Source organism: Panicum hallii, chromosome 2 (assembly GCF_002211085.1).
Source record: "Panicum hallii strain FIL2 chromosome 2, PHallii_v3.1, whole genome shotgun sequence".
Taxonomy (NCBI): domain Eukaryota; kingdom Viridiplantae; phylum Streptophyta; class Magnoliopsida; order Poales; family Poaceae; genus Panicum; species Panicum hallii.
The window spans coordinates 17,307,903-17,326,280 of record NC_038043.1 but is presented as its reverse complement, the minus strand read 5'-3'; the positions used below and the strand labels follow the sequence as shown (position 1 = coordinate 17,326,280).

At 40.2% G+C, this 18,378-nt stretch overlaps 1 protein-coding gene and 1 long non-coding RNA gene across 2 annotated transcripts; one reads left to right on the top strand and one right to left on the bottom strand.

Moving 5' to 3' along the window:
• Window positions 1-481: 481 nt before the first annotated feature.
• Window positions 482-2,219, bottom strand: LOC112879656. The gene is made up of 2 exons (XR_003226130.1): window positions 1,964-2,219; window positions 482-1,865 (listed from the first exon to the last, which is right to left on the bottom strand). It is a non-coding gene; the product is annotated as an uncharacterized LOC112879656 (long non-coding RNA).
• Window positions 2,220-2,787: 568 nt separating this feature from the next.
• LOC112880562 (DNA-directed RNA polymerase 2B, chloroplastic/mitochondrial-like) lies at window positions 2,788-13,316 on the top strand. Its single transcript, XM_025945252.1, has 19 exons — window positions 2,788-3,749; window positions 4,475-4,690; window positions 4,791-4,924; window positions 5,352-5,418; window positions 5,516-5,574; window positions 6,257-6,374; window positions 6,759-6,872; window positions 6,970-7,101; window positions 7,207-7,623; window positions 8,053-8,103; window positions 8,224-8,294; window positions 9,060-9,144; window positions 9,982-10,134; window positions 10,223-10,297; window positions 11,085-11,174; window positions 11,280-11,327; window positions 12,201-12,315; window positions 12,395-12,498; window positions 12,641-13,316. Exons 1-19 carry the CDS (start codon window positions 2,895-2,897, stop codon window positions 12,749-12,751), a joined length of 3,015 nt encoding a protein of 1,004 aa, XP_025801037.1. The 5' UTR covers window positions 2,788-2,894; the 3' UTR covers window positions 12,752-13,316.
• The last annotated feature ends 5,062 nt before the right edge of the window (window positions 13,317-18,378 follow it).

Sequence of the window (18,378 nt, the reverse complement as noted above, 5' to 3'; positions counted from 1 at the left end):
GGGTCTGACACCAATACATTATTTGAGTGAACTGGTCATAGTGCGACTGGTAAAATTCTTTATGATGGAACTTGTTCACAAGGGTTTGAGCCCTCGACTTGGTATGAGTGCTCGTACTTATCTAGATTTATTATAGTAATTAATCGGTGTTATTTCTCCGATGGTAAGCAACATGCAAATCGAGACCTGTGCTGACTTTGTCAATCTCAAGACCTGTTGCCTCGGTCTCTTTCGAAATTTGAGGTTACATTAGCATACGGGAGATCTCGTTAGCACCGGTACGATTCAAAAGTGATTTCTTATATGTAGTTTTTAGTCTCATTCTAAACTGGAAGTACATATTTTAAAAAGGATCTAGCCAATTTACGGCCGGCCCTAATTTAGGCCAACTGCACGGCAATTACTTTTTGGGAAAATGGACAAACTCTGCGTATTTAGCTTTCCCTTTATGGCAGAACTTTGCACAGCAGACACAGGAAGCAACACAATAAATATGTAAATCTCATTTCTACTCTCCTTTATCCAAAGGGCTCACATAGACTTACTGCCCCCACAAACATGAAAAATTACTCATGGTACATATGGATCACAAATCCACTATTTTATCTATAATTTGAGAAGCTGAGCTACAATTTTAATCAGGATTTCCCAAATAGATCCACTATTGCCTGATCTACAGAACACATTGGTTTCAGCAAAAATCACTAGGACTGACACTTTCAGATCCTATGTTGTTCAAAAATGCATAAACAGATATCTAGCAGTTTGGGTTGTTACACTTTGCAAAAACTGCATGAACCAGAAAATATGTACTGCCACACAGACTGCACATAGTATTTCCTTCCCCTTTTAATGGTTGAAGTGCCTAATATCTACTACTATATAACCTGATCCAGGTCCCCCATCTCACTGTTGAATAATTTGGTGACATGCAATGTAACAAGGAAAATGAAGATGGATTAAAGAACCTAAAGTGGACAAAAAAAGATGGAAAAATTGCCTACTGAGTTACATTATTCTGCTTCGATGTAACCATGTTATTGCCTGATGAAAAAGTAAAGAAAATGCCTACTAAATTCCATTTTTTGCATAGTTCTAACCACATTTTTTTACTGATGGAAGAGTAAAAAATATAGCTATTGGATTGCATTGTTCTGCCTGGTTCTAACTACATTTTTTGCCTAATGAAAACTACAAAATTGCTAATATAGAATGGATATAGAACACACCTGTATTATTGCCTATCTAGAACAATATTATTGCCTATCTCGAACAATATTATTGCCCGATCCCTACCTATATTATCGCCTAAATCAGGTCCATGGTATTTGCCTAATGACATGATCCTTTCAGCTGAACACATAAAAAAGGCAGTAAAACTAAAAAGATACAAAAAGGTGCCATGGGCATGTTGAAAAACCATACTACAAAACTGAATATTCAGTTCTAGAATTCCCTAACCCCTATCTTTGCTAGATCATCAAAACACTATTAATAACACAGATCAAATTCCCATGTCGATGTACTATCAGCACACATCTTACAAAAATAAATGTAACTAACAACGATGAGCTCTCAAAACCTAATTGAAAAGATCAAACCATTCAACCCTAAGTAAGCAGATTAAACCATTCAACGCCTTCCACACATGTTTTAGAAATCTGAGCAAACCAATTGAGCCCCCATCCCCACCCCCTGTTATCTTATCTCCAATTTCAACTTCCCTCGCCAATTCAAAATAAAAAATCAAGTGATTCAGAGACCAGGGAATGTGAATAAGAGATGAATATCCATAACGCCAAAAGAACTCACTTTCATATTGATCTGCTCCTACCTCCAACTATCGATTTGCGCTTCAGTGTCCACTAAAAAGTCCATAGAAAAAGCCTCTTGAATCAGTTAAATCGCTGAAGTGATTGCGTAAAAAATCCACATAAAACACAACCACGGGAATAGCACTAACCTTCATCTACATCAATCCCCGTCAGCCTCAGGCTTCGCGCTTCGCTATCCACCAGAAATCCGAGTAGGGGAACCCCCAAAATCAGTCGATTCCATCGAGCGAAGGATTTACCTCCAAGTGCGGCTCTCTGTCTGCCTCCAATTTGCCATTCCCCTTCACGAATCTTCCGGATATGGAGAGAACGCGGAGAGAGAGAGAATGCGGGGAGAGATAGACCTGGCTGAGAGAGATGAAGGCCAAATTAAATCAGCATAACTCTTGTGTTGTGCGACTCGTGGGCCTGATGCAGCATGTGGCTAGATAGAGCCGGGCCGTGCAGATGCCCTAGCGTATGGCCGCCGGATTGGAGTCATTATCTTTTAAAATCTTACTGTAAAAAATACTAAAATATGTAAATATCTCTATGATTTCTGTCTACTTCTTCAATCCCAAATTAAAATTTATTTTAACTTTTTTAGATGCATATAAAAAATAAAATGAATTGTAATTTAGGACGGAAGGTATAGAAATTAAGCCTCATTCGAAACCTAATAACCTAATAGATCACATAATTTTTTTTATGGTCGCAATACAATTTAGGATAGACAAAGTTCACACGATAACCTAGTGGCAAGCTTAGTGTAAAACAGCTCTAGATACGGATAATTATGTTTTGAAAATGCTAACAATTTGTCAAGCGGATAGGAGTAAAAGCAAGAATAGAACCAGTTGTCCAGTTGGATACAAGTTTTCTTTTAAAGCAAGCCAGAGAAAAAGCAATGCTGTGGCAGGAAAAATCTCCACCTCTAAACCCCGAAACGAAGGTTAGGTGGCAAGGGTTTTAGCCGCCTGAGCCGAAGCCCGCTTTCCGCTTTCCCTGTTCCCCGACCCTTCCATCCATTGGCGGCGGCGGCGCCATATTGCCCCCATTCCCCATGTCCTCCTCCAGTTGATGCTCTCCGCCTTAGCTCCGATCGCTGCGGCCGTCTCTCCCGCCACTTCCTCTCCGCTTCCCGCCCTAACCCCCCAAACCCTAACCCCTTCGCCCCTCATGTGGCGCCGCCTCCCCGCCCGCCGCCTCGCCTCCGCCCTCCTCTCCTCCTTACCAGTCACAAGCGCCGCTGTGCCGCGCGCTCCTCCTCTCGAGCGTCGTCTTCTCCCCGCGACCTCCGGTCTCCTCCCGCCCCCGCGCTTTCCCTCGTGGCAGCAGAACCCTCGGTGGTTCGCCTCCGCCGCAGCCGAGGCGGTGTCCTCGGAGGAGGCCGAGGAGCTGCACCACGCTCTCGAGATCTTCCGGGCGCAGCCGAACCAGAATCAACCTCCTCCGCCAGTGGAGGAGCAGCAGGCATCCGGGAGAGACCACCGTGGTCGGCATCGGCGGAACAGGCGCGGACAGCAAGCGCAAGTGGCAGCGGCGGAGCACGGGATGACGTACCACAAATACGCCTCCCTGCGCCGCCGGCAGATCCGCGTCGAAACGGAGGCGTGGGAGCAGGCCGCAAAGGAGTACCGCGAGCTCCTCGCGGACATGTGCGAGCAGAAGCTCGCGCCCAACCTTCCGTATATCAAGTCGCTCTTTCTAGGCTGGTTTGAGCCGCTGCGGGACCAAATCGCCGCAGAGCAGGAGCTCGTGGCGGACCGCGGGTCCAGGGCCTCACATGGGCCCTACTTCAACATGCTCCCCGCGGATATGATGGCTGTCATCACTATGCACAAGCTCATGGGACTGCTAATGACTGGCAGTGGGGACGGGAGCGTTCGAGTCATCCAGGCGGCGTGTCAGATTGGCGAGGCTATCGAGCATGAGGTGTGCAATTGTTTCTTAGAGGGCACTTGTTTGTCTGCTTACAGTTGTGCAGTTGCATTCCAAACTCTGTGTCTCGGGAGTTAGGGAATTGCTGTTACTTGTTGGTATTGTAAAGTCTATGAACATTGGTGGAGGTTGACTGTTTTTATACCATTAAAGTTAGCCACCACTGGAAAGTAATATTGTTTCAATTAATGTAAAATTATATCTACCATAGATAAGCTGTGTAACAGGAGTGGGTGTGAAGACAGGCCTTCCAATTTAAATATAATTTAAGAGAAAGAAGTGTTGAAAAGTGCCGCAACTAACTGGATAGTTGTTTCTTACTATTGCTTCTTGGAGTGATTTAGGGGTAGTATCATTTTTTTGCTGATATGCTAGTAATTCGTTGGAGAATCTGATAGTCTGGCAACTTCATATTCTCTGCTTGAAGTCACCTTGTTAAGTTTGTGGCAATCTAATATGTTCTCCCTTTGAACTCACTATCCTAAGTATGAATTTCCAATCATAGTCTTGGGTATTTGAAGTTGTGCCATAAATATTAAGTGTTTCTCAATTTGTTTATACCGTGTTGCATTTTTTTTTGGTTTGTATAAATCTTCAATATGGTGTCAAACTCATTATTTGTTGTTGATAATGCACCTATGTTGGTGGCAACATTTTCTGTCATGGTATCAGTTGTCAATAAACCGTCATGTATTGTTTTTTTTTTCATCGTTCACTAGGTTCGAATCCACAGATTTCTAGAGAAGACAAGGAAAAAAAGCAACAAAGAAAAGGAAAATGAAGAAGAAATTTGTGACTCAGACATTGCCAAAGAACAACAGCGTCTAAGAAAGAAAGTCACTGATCTGATGAAAAAGCAAAAGTTACGGCAAGTTAGGAAGATAGTGAAGAATCAAGATGATTCCAGGCCATGGGGTCAAGATGCTCATGCGAAAGTACGAATCCTGTGTTTAGATATTTTACCTCATCTGTTGTTTTACTCTTAGCACCAGTTTTGGCTTATGAAATTTTCTATTTTCCTTCGCTTTTCTGCAGGTCGGTAGTCGTTTGATTGAGCTGTTTATTGAAACAGCCCATATACAACCACCTGCTAGCCAGTCATCAGATGGTCTGCCTGACATTCGTCCTGCTTTCAGACATGAAATGAGAACGGTGCCGAAAGAACAACAGTAATAATGTTATCCTCATTTACTCTAAGATTGACTCCTGATGCAACATCCCCATAGATCTGTACTGCCACTCGATTAACCCTCTAGTTTAACTAGGAAATGCTTTGATTAGATAACTTTCAGTGAAAAGTGGAGGTTTGCTTTACTGCTCATATTCTTCCATGCTATCTATTGAAATAATTTGTGTCAACTTTTAGAAACTATACATAGTGTAATTGTGCTGAAAGGCAACCGAAGATCATTTGGACATCCTGCTGCAAAATGCTGGCTATATGCTAGTTTAGACTAATTTTCATGCAATTTCAGAGTTGTAATGAACAATACAGCTCCAACTAAGTTGTAAAGGCAACTAGCTTAATTCATTCTTGTCCTAAAAGTAGTTTTTCTTCATCCTAGCATTTATATATCATGTCTTTTATTTAAACAGGAAGCTTAGTCGCAGATATGGTGTCATCAAGTGTGATCCACTGGTTCGGCAAGGCCTGGATAGAACAGTTAGTTGACCGTTCTACATGTCTTGATTTTTACTGGAATGCTTCTCCTAATTTTGCATTCCTTGATCATGTAATGGGGCATGTTTTTCCTTGACAGGCAAAACACATGGTCATTCCGTACATGCCTATGTTGATGCCCCCAATCTGTTGGACAGGGTTTGTATTTGTTGCCTATAAAATTGTCTTGGTTATATGATGCATCTTAACAAATTGGACTGCACTTTGATGGTTTATAACTTTGGATTTTATTGAATGATGCTGGTTATATATTGTTATTGCTGAGTACTCCCTCCTTCCCAAAATAAGTGTTCTTTTAGCATTCAAATTTTGTCCCACAAAGAGTGTTCTTTTAGCTTGTAGTGGGATCCATCTAATTAAAGCAATGCCAAATATCAAGAAAAAATTGTATAGAGAAGTGCATGGAGCCAATCAAATGCTTAGTAGATCCTACTTTTCTAGTTCCAAAGCAAATGCATTTATTGAGGATCTAGAGAACCAAATAAATAACACGGTTTTCAATCACAATTGCTATAACTAATTAGGGGCAACAAGGTCATTTCTCAGGATTAGTAATATGTCTGAAATTTTCTAAAAGAACAGTCTTTTTGGAACAGAGGGAGTATATCCTTATTGGTAAGAGCAATCACCTTGTGATTAGTTCAGTATGTGGTCCTGGCTCATGCCGATGGGTTCTGTTTGTCATACTATTATTTCTATCACTTGGCATTTCTGAATAAGTAGTGAATTTGTTCCTAGCTTTTTTAGTGACATCATGGTTTTTATGTCTGCAAATGCTAATCTATCTACTGACTGTTTGGTTCTCCTATTTTTTTTACAGATATGATAAGGGAGCACACCTGTTTTTACCATCCTATGTGATGCGCACCCATGGTGCTAGGCAGCAGAGGGAGGCTGTTAAAAGGGCTCCAAAGGAACAGATGCAATCAGTTTTTGAGGTACAATCTCTTGTTTCTTACTTGTGCAGATTAGATGAATAATAGTGTGAAGAATACTTTCCTAAATCCATTTAGCTGCTTATATACATTTGATTTATTTATGCTGAGTGTAGTAGAGACATTTTGTATTTGGCCCATGTGTACCATTAACCCAGTGTATAAGAGCAGTGGTCCTGAATATGTGACCTAGTTAACACAATTATAAGAAAGCAACCAATTATGAGCTATCTTGGTCCACATCATATGATGGTGGAGCCTAGACGTGAGGGGTTGTGAAATATTTTGCCCTTCATTTGGGGTTAGCCTATTGGTGCATAAAATTCAATAGTTTATGCAATCTATATGTCAGGTTTTCATTCTTTTTTGATGTCTTATTGGTTTCAGGCCTTGAATACTCTTGGGAGCACGAAGTGGAGGGTTAACAAAAGAGTTCTTAGTATTATTGACAGAATATGGTCAAGTGGTGGCCGGCTTGCTGACCTGGTTGATCGTACTGATGTGAGTTGCCATTTAATTTGTCATGAGATTGTGTTATGACTTGATTTGATAGCGTCAGATAGTTTTAGATCTAAGCTGACATGTTTCATGTACTCAGGTTCCCTTACCTGAGAAGCCTGACACAGAAGATGAAACTTTGCTAAAGAAGTGGAGGTGGCACATGAGGTCAGTCAAGAAGGAAAACAGTGAAAGGCATTCTCAGAGATGTGACGTTGAGCTCAAACTTGCTGTAAGAGACTATAAGGGGTCTTGCTATTGTTATCCATAAGGGGTCTTGCTATTGTTATCCATTGAGGTGCCACAATCTATTCTAATGCACACATATTGGGTACAGGTTGCTCGAAAAATGAAGGATGAAGAGGGATTTTACTACCCACACAACCTTGATTTTAGAGGTCGTGCTTATCCAATGCATCCTTACCTGAACCACTTGGGTTCAGATCTTTGTCGAGGGGTTCTGGAGTTCGCTGAAGGTCGTCCACTTGGCGAGTCAGGCTTGCGTTGGCTGAAGATACACCTAGCAAATTTGTATGCTGGTGGTGTTGATAAGTTATCATATGATGGCCGGATTGCATTTGCTGAGAATCACTTGGAGGAAATATTTGATTCTGCTGATAGGCCGTTAGAAGGCAAACGATGGTGGCTTGGGGCTGAAGATCCATTCCAGTGCCTGGCAGTATGCATGAATCTTACTGAAGCTTTAAGAAGCTCGTCTCCAGAAACAACGATATCACATATTCCTGTGCACCAGGTATATATATTCTTTTCGAGCGATCATTTTCTTTCTCAATTCTTTGTGGACAAACTTAAAGATCTCATCTGTCTTTCTGTTGCTCTAGTATTTGATGTTGTAGAACGAATGCCATGGAACATAGGAATAGAGTGAACAATGGAGTACTATGTTCATTCATATTATCTGAGTTCCTGATCGAAAATTAGTTGACCATACTCCTTATGCAACAGGCATGTTTGCCTTCGATTTGACAGGGCTCATGTACCCCAATGTGTATTAAATATGCTTATTGCATGGATAAATTCAGTTCGAATATGACACTGAGCATATGGCATTTACCATGGCCCATGGTTGATCACCATGTTCAACATTAGCATCGGTTGTACTTGTATGTGGCCAGAACTCAATATATGTTTACCTTTTGATATATGCTTTTCTTTTTCTTAGGATGGTTCTTGTAATGGCCTGCAGCACTATGCAGCTCTTGGAAGGGATAAGGTTAGTTTGTGCCTGAATGATTAAGTTGTTCTTGTTAAGATTGTTTTTTGTTGCTATGGGTAACAATCTATCTAATTATGTCAAGTAGTGTTAGTAATTTTTTTATTAAATTTTTCCTAGTTGGGAGCTATTGCTGTCAACTTAGTCGCTGGAGAGAAACCTGCAGATGTTTACTCCGGAATAGCTACCAGGTATGATTTTTATGTGTCAGCTGTCTTTTGAACTCTTAACATGTTCATGGTGGTACATGATGTACTTTAAGAAGATGTAGCACTCTATATGCTGCACCAGTGCACCCCACCCTACTGAACCATCTATTTTATGCTGTCTTATGGATCCCGGGAACCATTTTGTGCAACAGTTGTAAAACATGGCGTATTAGAGTTTCCTATGCTTTAGAAACAGAAAGGACCAAATACACATTGAGCTGTAGTTAGTGTCTTAATATCCCCCGTTCAAATACATCGATGACCAACAGCAAGGCACCAAATACCAGCTGCTTTTACTTTGTAGACATATTACAGATTATTTCTGATGGCCTGAGTTGCAATTGACCTTGGCACTTCATGGCCTTCCATGATATACTGCAAAGCACAATGGCTTGGTGTTGGCCGGTGCCCAGATGGCCACCTGGGATGCTTTTTTGGAAACATCCTTTTAACCTCTAGACTTTTTGAACTATTATTATTGGAGTCTCATTACGAAATATCTTGCATGTTTAAAATTGATAGTGTTATATGTCCTTGTAAGATTGTTGTGATGCTTCTCTATAGTTTAATTGCCAACATTACAGTTTCTTGTTTAGTGCTTGAAATATTGTCCAAATACTGATTTTGGGTTCAGTAGTGTCATCTTGATCCAACATTTGACTAGTTTAGTTATATTCTTTTGTATTCATGATGATTATACTATTTTGTCCAAATACTGATATTATATTATTTTGTATTGTGCTGCAGGGTGGTCGAAATTATGAGGATGGATTCACAAAAGGATCCTTCTACAGATCCTGATGCTGCTCGTGCTCGTCTGATACTTGATCAGGTGTTGCCTTTTTGTCAGTATCTTCAATCCTTACTATATGTTGCCTCATAAGATAGATAAGGTGAAGTTCGAAAGCTGAAGAGTTTGTGAAAGACATGTTACACATTTATATGGGCATTAAAGCTGGATCCGTTGAGGCCTGATAGGATCTATAGGTGTCTTAATGCTAAACCAGCTAGGTAGGCTAGCTTGTTCATATATATCCTAAACCTAACCAAAAGGCATATATTACTAATCAATTGGTAATCATCATTCTTGAGAAAAAATAGGTGATCAGTCTGTTGACACCTCATTTAAAAATTTGAACAGTGAACAGGCTGATCACCTTTTTTCTCAAGAATGATGATTACCAATTGATTAGTAATATGTGCCTTTACGAATCTGTGCAAAACCTAGCTTGTCTATTTAGCTTAATTTGAAGTTAGTCTTATACATTACTTCATGGAGCGCTAGTATCTCTTTTTCTATTCACTGAGTCTTTATTTTGTGACATTTGGACATAACGTAGACACAGTTTCTGAAGTACAAATTCAACCACCATTAGTCCATTACAATTGTAATATATTTATAAGAAGCTGCAATAATATGAAAGTGCCTTTTGAGACAAATGTACAAATATCGTTTTTGTGTGCCCAGTCTAAATATAAACTACATTTGGTAGTATATTCATTGCTGGCAACACAACTTTTTTTTAATAAAAAATGAACGGAGGGAGTTAGATTATAAGTAGGTGTACATTTGGTAGTATACTGAATAAATTTTGTTAGTTCCATAGACAATAATCGAAAGTTATATTTTGGTGCTTACTTTTAAGTTTCAATGGATGATCGAATTCAGGTGGATAGAAAATTGGTGAAGCAAACTGTGATGACATCTGTGTATGGTGTCACTTATGTTGGAGCACGTGAACAAATAAAAAGAAGACTGAAAGAGAGGGGGGTCATTGCCGATGATGCGGAATTATTTGGTGCATCATGTTATGCTGCTAAGGTGGAAGTTCCAACCCAGTGAAATTGTTTATTTTCTATCTCCTGTTTTTGTCTAGTCACCTTTTTATTTTCCCCATTGTCTTTGATAGGTTACTCTGACAGCACTTGGTGAGATGTTTCAAGCTGCCCGTAGTATCATGAACTGGCTTGGTGACTGTGCCAAGGTACAAGCCATAGCATCATATTTTTCTTTTAACATTGAATCATAATATCATGTTGTTCCATGCTACATTACACTGCACAGTACGGTGTTTGGGTAGTTTCAGTGTGACAAGGCATATAAATCTAACATTTTGTAGTTGTTAACTGCAATTGTGGAAGGTTGTGAAGAAATTGTATTTTGGGGTTGAATTTTGTGTTGCAGAAAATTTAGTCCACTATATGAAACCTAGAAAACTCCGTTGACTAAATATTTTGTCGATTATTTTAATTACCATACTGTCTATGCTGTGATATATATATTTTTTAAGAATACACCGGTGAGATGAGTTTCCTTTCATATTAACAGAGGCTTATGCCGGCTTTGGATCAGCTTACAAAAAGCTGGGGGCTGTTTGGATCCCTCAGCTTATAGGTTGTTGGATTATTGATTGTGGGTGTGCAAAGCGTATTAGCTGAAAATAACTGGGTGAGGCCAGCTTATGAGATTATAGAAAGCTGGGTGGTTGGCTAATAAAAAGCTGGACTCTATGCTGTCCTGTTTGGATCAGCAAGAGCTATCGCTAGCTGTCTAGCTGATCCAAACAGGGCCTTAGAAGACTTATATGAATGAAAACAACATGTCTTAAGGATTTGTATTTATCAAGGCAAATCTCAATCAGCCTTCAGTTCTGATATCAGTTGATAGTCAAGCCCAGCCGCTTTATTTGGTTGAAATGTTAAATTGTTATTTCTGCTGTTTATAATGGAGTTCTCCTGATATCCAACTGTGGCAACTTATTTTGCTTGCAGGTAATTGCTTGTGAAAATGAACCTGTGAAATGGACGACCCCTCTTGGGCTTCCAGTTGTTCAACCATATCGCAAACTAGGGAGGCATCTTGTAAGTGTTTCAGTACAATTGTTTCATTCATGATCTCTGCTTCTTCTTTCTCATCCCTTGATAGTCATTTGTTTATAGACCTTGATATTGCTCTTTGCCTTGCAGATTAAGACGTCGTTACAGGTTCTGACCCTTCAGCGGGAGACTGATAAGGTATACTGCTTGTGGTCAAATGTATTTGCATTGGCTCATTGCAGTCTTGATTTTTTTTTGGGTCAAATAAGGGACCTTTGGTTACTAGTTGCTTTGAGATGTCCGTTGTTATGGCATGAAAATGTGGCTTTTCTAGTGTCAGAAAGGCCTTACCGTTGAATGTGTTGGTCCATCTTGGTCGCCTAAATTTCCTGGCATGACGTCATCTCTCATTTTGTATTAGAGTTGGCTATATGGAGATATAGAATGGCATTTGAAGCATTTCTATTTCATTTGTGATAATCAGGCCCAGCTGCTTTATTTGGTTTTGGCCTGTTGCTATTTTTAGGTCAGATGGATGCGGGACATTAATTACCGCTAGTACTAAAGGACCCTTTTCTTTTCATCTGACAGTCCTATATGTTTTCTGGATACATGGGAACTGCAAGAAACAATGAACTAGTTTCCATAGCTGTTTGTTTCAATCTACAGATGCAGTAGGGGTGGTGCTGTTCGTAACTGTATCCTTCACTTCTTTTACATCAAAATTTGACTCTTTTTTATTCCTCTTTTTTTTCCAGATATTCTCCAAAGCATTACCCTTCTTTTATGTGTCTCATCTATGCATATCATGGACTCTGGTTTAAATTTGCTCGAACCCTTAGGAATTGGCCAAAAGCTTTGATGTATCATGGATGTATCCCAAGCTATATTTGAATTCTCAATGATAGTTTAGTGAAACGAGTAGTTGAGATCCTTGAATCGTCAATGATAGTGCATCATAGTGGTTTGGTTAATTGAATTATGTGTCTATTTTCCATCATTGTCATTGAATTACATTATCTCTTGTTTGTGTAATATTTTAATCAAGTACTTAATGAATCACTCAACCAGGTTATGGTGAAGCGGCAGAGGACAGCTTTCCCTCCAAACTTTGTGCATTCCCTTGATGGTTCTCATATGATGATGACTGCTGTTGCTTGCAAAAGGCAAGGCCTCAACTTTGCAGGTTAGTAGTTTTGGTAGGCCCTTTGCACGTCATCTGTTAGAAGTGAGTTATTATTAATGTTTTTTCTAAATCTGTGCAGGAGTTCATGATTCTTATTGGACCCATGCTTCTGATGTTGATACAATGAACAAAATACTCCGGGAAAAGTTTGTGGAACTCTATGATACACCTATTTTGGAAAATGTATGTATCTCTTATCCAAGCTGTTAGTAGAGATTGATCAATCATTTTCTTGCATTAGAGTTAGCATTTGAAAATTCACCAAATTTGTTTATGAGTTCTTAACAAAAGTATATCAGTTCTTATAAAAGTATATTTGATGCAGCTGTTGGAGAGTTTCGAGAAATCTTTCCCTACATTAAAATTTCCACCATTGCCAGAGAGGGGAGACTTTGATATGAAGGATGTTCTTGAGTCTCCGTATTTTTTCAACTAGCACAATTTTGATAACATTGCATGGTCTCCACACTGCTGCCTGTTCACAGTCTGCACCCATCCTGAGTTTTGAGTACAGTGCCGCCAACTCGGAAGCTAAATCTTTTACTGGCTGAAGTGTACCATCTTCAAGACATTATGCATGACCATATCCAAAAGTGTGGCTTTGCAGAAGTATACAGAAGATATCCTTTCTGAGCTGTACAATTTGATACTTCGAGCGCCGGCATGTTGCCTTGAAGTAGTCAATAACAGATATGCTCAGGAGGTTTGCAGCTGTACGAAGCAAAGCCAAATAAAAGTGGAAACCGTCGCCAAGAAGCTCAATGAGGGTGTTTTGCTGTGTTCGCCCCCCCCCCCACCCCCCTTCCCCGCTCACTTACTGATCCCTGTAAATGTATATTATATAGTTTTTGTCGTTCACTAATCTGTTTATTTTTCTTGATCTGAACTAGAGGGATATTCTGCTGCGCGGAGCTGCTAACGAAAGATTATTTCATAGCTAACTTTTGTAGTTGTTAGATAATAATTTAATAATAAAGGGATACACAGTGGTTTCCTCTCCATTTTAGCTGCGCATAAAGTTCGGGAGCTTTCTATATTTTTGTCTTGAAGTTCTTTTAATACTCTTATAATCCCATTGATGAAATCAGTATAATTAAACTTGCATTTTTTTGGTTTGTTTGATTGTGTTTCATTAAATTGTACAGGCTCCAACTTGGCTAGCTTCTATATATCTTCAGTTCGCACATAATGTTTGTTTGCGTTTCATTAAATTGTACTGTCTGTGGCGGGTTCTTTTGTTGCCTGCATATTTGAAGATGGAACTTTATACCAATAAATAAACCTGCATTTTGTTTGTTAGTTTCGCTGTGTTTCATTATGTTGTACAGGCTCCAACTTGGCTAGCTTCGATCTTCAGTTTGCTCACTACTGTCTGGCGGGTTCTTTTGTTGCCTGCGTATGTAACTTTACAACAATAAGTCTTGATAACTGATGAACATGATATGGATGTGAAAGGAATATTTGCAAACTGTCAATTGTCATTTGAAGATGCCTGCAAAATGTACGCATCAAATTGAGGATATCGCAATTTACACGAAATAAGATTGATATGTGGATACAGAATTGCCTGCGAGGCTGCTAGTGGGCGAGAGTTTGCTGCTATTCACTACCAACGACTGCGCTTTCTCGACGTCCTGCGCGAACCAGCTTGAGGTTTTATGCATGCCAACGCGACGGTACTCAATCTGCCAACAGTAGCAACGTAGGTATGACAACATGATAATGGAAGCTCCCATGCTCTCCTTGACTCTATCCACATAGTGAGCTAACGACATGGTTTGCGACAACAATCATGGTTGTACAAATCTTGGGCTCTCAATCAAAGTCAACAGTAACGAGGGTATGACACTCTTCGATGTTCAAGTAAAAAACACATTTGTATGATTAAATAATTGAGACCATGCAGCTACCTAATATTTGTCATACAATTATATTTAGGAGACAATATGAAGAATACATACTTTATGGAAAGATGTTTTCTTTGACCTCTAAACCATATGAGGCGTGGATGTCCCATACACAAGACTCAACTTGGAGTTCAAGTCCATGGAAGTCCACAACTTAGTTCGGAGTCATCCAATAGTGCTGTGTTCCGAAGGCCATAACTTTTTCATCTGGGGTACGATTGATAAGCTTTGTAATGGATCGGATGTGACCTCAACATAACAACGTTCAAATCATTGAAGCAAGCAGGGGCGGGCCCAGAATTTGGAGTTTTGGGTATTCAAAATTTCTAAAGAACGATTTTTTTGGCAGCCTACTACCCTTCTTCCTCTTCATGATTTGAACCTAATATTGCAATAACTCAAGTCACTACATTGCTCTAAAATTTTCATAAATTAACAAGCAATCTCCAATCAAAATTGCGCACTACTCATCATCAGTGCTCTGTGCTCACCTTTCTTTTTTTCAGAATCGCAGAGGGGAGAGAGGAAAAGGAACAGCCGAAGAGGAAGAGCCGAAGAGGGCCGCTGATGTGCGGTGTGCCGGTGCCGCCTGCACAGGCGCAGCTCAGGCCTAGCGCAGTAGCCGCAGCTGCGCCCGGCGGCGCCTACCGCTGCTAGGCCACTCGGCAGCCCTACCCCCTGCCCGCCCGCATAGCGCCCGATCGCCCTGGCGCTAGGCCGCCGCCGCTGGCCTCTACTGCGGGAGTCGGGACGAGTCACGGCGGGCGGGGGAAGGGCGGAAGGGGATGGGAATTGGCAGCAGTTTGGGCCATCTGCGCCTATTGAGAGGAGGAGGGAGCAGTTGGGCAGCCGGAAATGGGCCTGGAGGAGAGGGAGTAGTGGGCCATTTGAGGCCAAGATGCAATATAAGATTGGGAAGGCTGTTTGATGTTGTAATTTTCTATCTTTTTTTGATACATATACATGATATATACTATGTATATTAATTTTTTTGCTAAAAATTTTGAGTATTCAACTGAATACCCATGAATACACGTAGGGCCCGCCCCTAGAAGCAAGTCACAAGTCTTGTAATTTATTGGAACAGCTTAGGTCCAGGATTTGTGTGCACCTAACACTAGGACCGCGCCCAGGCTAGCACGTCCACCCCCTTGCCCTCCTCCTTGGCTGCCTCCCTCCACTCTATTATATACCTCACTGTTGTCACTTTTAAGCTTACGTTTTGCTTAGATTAATTTTTCATTGAATAGTTTCACTATGTATCGATTTGTAAAACCCCAACTCCGTTTGCAATATTCGGATTGTGTTCTTCTGTTTACTGCTGGTGTTCTTTGATTCGCTGGCAGAAATTAGGCTTCGTGGTGAGATCATCCGGGCAAGACATGGTTGATAAACAAAGAAGATGTGGTGCTGTGGCTGTAGGGTTCGAATCTTGTTGATCAGAAGCCGCATCACGTGTGTTAATTCTCCACCATATAGATAGTCATCTCTACCTAACGGAAGGTTGGGCACTGCCGTTTCCCATCAAACAGCACAAAAGAAAAATGCATTAAAAGTCTGGACTAATGCAAAAGAATCTTGCAGTCAATTTAGGAAAACCTTCCAAACATCCTGAAATGACATTTGATCAAAATCGATTTGAACATAATCTTTTAACTTGTCTGAACAAAAACTCTAACAAGGTCAAAAGAAACTTATGGTTCAATTACGTTTAAATGGATTTGAAGAGACCTTGAACTGATAACCGAATACATTCAGTTTAATTCAGAATAACTTTTGAGCCAAACATTTGAATTCCATGAAGCAAAACTTTGTGTATGATTTCCACAAACTTTCAATTCAATAACTTTCAAGTGGATATGAAGAGACTTCCAACGAATTAACTGAACACCTTTGATTTGATTGTGAAGAACTTTTCAGCAGAAAGATTACAATTCCATAAAGCTTTGTATCTATTCCATAACCATTTGAGTTGAATCATACAAACTTTAGATTGAAAAACATTAAATTGGATCAACAAAAACCTCAAATTTGAATTGGAAAAAATTTCTCGTTATGGATTATACACAATAGGATTTTAGAAACAACTATCAGTTTCACTACTGAAAATGGTCCGTCTTTTGCGTAACGTGCTTATTTACTGCTTGTATTTGATGGTATGAGTCGTCTGTTGTATCTAAATGGTAGATGTGTTTCATTTCATTGTTTCAAACATCTAGATGGTATTGATCTTTTTGTCACTTTGAACATTTTGTTTTGGATCATCCTTTCTTGTCATTCCTCACAAAGTGGTTGGATTTAGTGTCTCTGTGGTCCAAGTTGCCCTTAGACATATTTTCCTACACGTCTGTCACATCCATCTCCATCGGCACCACCATAACCACCAACAACATTTCACTACTAAAAAACGATTTGCACGATTTACTAAAAAACGATTTGCAGGATGCCCTATTTTTTTCCAGAGGAGGGTCAAAAGGTAACCGGCTCCAACAAATGGAGCGTGGTTACTGTAGCATCCGACCCGTCCCTAAAAAAGCATTTTTAGCAGCGGGTGACTCAATCACCCGCCCTGCAAATGGGCATCATTTTCAGGGGCGGGTGATGGCATCACCCGCCCCTAAAAATAGCATTTCTAGGGGCGGGTGGTGGCCATCCGCCCCTGTAAATAGTAGCATTTCTAGGGACGGGTGATAGCGTCATCCGTCCCTAAAAATGCATTTTTAGTGGTGGGTGATGGCATGACCCACCCCTAAAAAGGATCCATATAAAAAAAATTATAACTTTTTGATATGATCTTGGATGAAGTCAAAGTTTATATAAACATTATAGAGAATGATGAGATCTAAAACTTTGTAGTTGATAACTTTTGCATTTAAAGTCATCTAGTGGTCCAAAAAATTATTATGAATCTACATATGGCTATGACCGTACAGTATCTCATATAACTCGAGTCATACTTTGAGGTTTCAACAATCTTAACCTTTATATACACTGAAATATATTTGGTATATTTTTTATCTATAGTTCATAATAATCATAGTGTAGAAGTTTCACTTTTTTATTTGTTTTGCTGTATGGAAAGATTTAAATGAATTTTTGGAATAAAATTGAAAAATATCTTTAGGGGGGGTGGTGGGATCACCCGGCCCTAAAAACGGATTTCTCGGGGCGGGTGATGGCGTCATCTGACCCTACAGATCAATTTCAGAGTTAATATAAAAGAATAGCATACCCAATAGAGTCACAAGTGACTGTGTAGTGTGGTAGAGAGAAAAGTACGCACGAGACTTGAGGTATGTGGTTCGAACCCCGGGTGATGCAAGTGTGTATATTTCTTCAAAAAAATTGTAACCCGATAGTACAGGGGTTTGTGGTGGTGGCTGATTGGCTGCAATATTTTTTTCTTTTTCTATTTTTGATTTTTTGATTTTTTTATTTTCTGGAAATAGATTTTTAGGGGTAGGTCACGCCGTAACCCGTCCCTGCAAATCATTTTCAGGGATGGCCCTGTGGCAGAACCGCCTGAATTATTCCGGTGCAATTGCGCAGACCATCGCTATACAGGCGTCAGGATCTCAACGCACTTCAAACGGAACAACTCATTGGTCTGTCGGGTCACCGCCCGATTCAACCACGGTTACACAGGATCGATGTAGGTTACCTCGCACGAAGACGAGTCCAGCCTTACAACAGCTTGCAACTTTTACATCACAGGATAATTAAATATTATTATACAGAGGTTTTGTTTCATCCTAGCTAATACAAATTTGTACAAGTATTACTTGAAACTTCAAGTTTAACAGACAGTATTTAGAGTTAGCAGTGGAAAAAAACAACGTGACTACATACGTCGCAGCGGTAGGCACCATACTTAGCCCCAAGCATGGCGTTACATCGAAGGGTCATTGCCGGCCGGGGACGGATCCCATTCTACGGACCAGCCAAGCGGAACAGAACAGGGCCAAGGAGAACTAGCCATAGAGTCCTCGAATGGCATACCTGAAAACCACATTACTAGCAAGGCTGAGTATTCTAATACTCAGCAAGGTTTACCCGACATTGGGTATACTTAGCCCATAACTAGACCATGATAAGTTGTAACGGCTCTAGTTTTCTTTTGCTGAAAAGCAACAAAAAGTATGTCCTTACTTTCCTA